At 39.2% G+C, this 569-nt stretch overlaps 1 protein-coding gene across 1 annotated transcript in view; it reads right to left on the bottom strand.

Moving 5' to 3' along the window:
• Window positions 1–569, bottom strand: part of LOC119588083 (rab GDP dissociation inhibitor alpha-like) — a gene marked incomplete in the record, with an annotated part of 16,862 nt that overhangs the window by 4,532 nt on the left and 11,761 nt on the right. Inside the window, 1 exon segment of the mRNA XM_037936790.1 lies at window positions 9–187. Within this exon segment, the coding sequence (XP_037792718.1) occupies window positions 9–187 (179 nt within the window).

The raw sequence follows: 569 nt of genomic DNA, 5'->3' as shown, positions 1-569 counted from the left end.
TATCTCACCTGAAGTAAGAGCCTCCTTCTCATCCGCAGGGACCTTGGAGATTTTGTTTCCCTTGTACACATAACTGCCCTCGACTGACTTGAATTCCAGGTAGCGCGTCACGCCAGTGTGAATAAGGAGCTTGACCAACTGGCCATTTGCCATGAGGAACTTGGGGATCAGATCCACATTCCAATCCCTGAAAAAAAACAAAATTATGGAATGCCAAAGGAAATAAATGTAGATATAAATCATAAGTACATGCTGTGCCAATTGTTTCCCATAAAACTTGACAACCTATTTCATTTTGCTAATTCCTCCAATTCTGTTTTCCCTATCCTGCTTACTTTCAATGTTTTTCATACTGACCCTCTGTCAGGATGAAAACCGTATATAAATTACATAGTTATTTAATTCTATTCCTGTAAAGATGCTGTTCTCATTGTCCAAACAGAACTAACATTGACTTATTTGACTCCATTCTAGGCAAGCTAATCTGACTTCTGCCAAATTTGATAAAGATACTGGATTCCCCAGTTTATATGTGCACGCACTTGCGTTTCCTTAACCCATTGGATTTG

Source organism: Penaeus monodon, chromosome 23 (genome assembly GCF_015228065.2).
Source record: "Penaeus monodon isolate SGIC_2016 chromosome 23, NSTDA_Pmon_1, whole genome shotgun sequence".
Classification (NCBI taxonomy): Eukaryota; Metazoa; Arthropoda; class Malacostraca; order Decapoda; family Penaeidae; genus Penaeus; species Penaeus monodon.
This window is presented reverse-complemented; position numbering and strand designations above follow the sequence as displayed.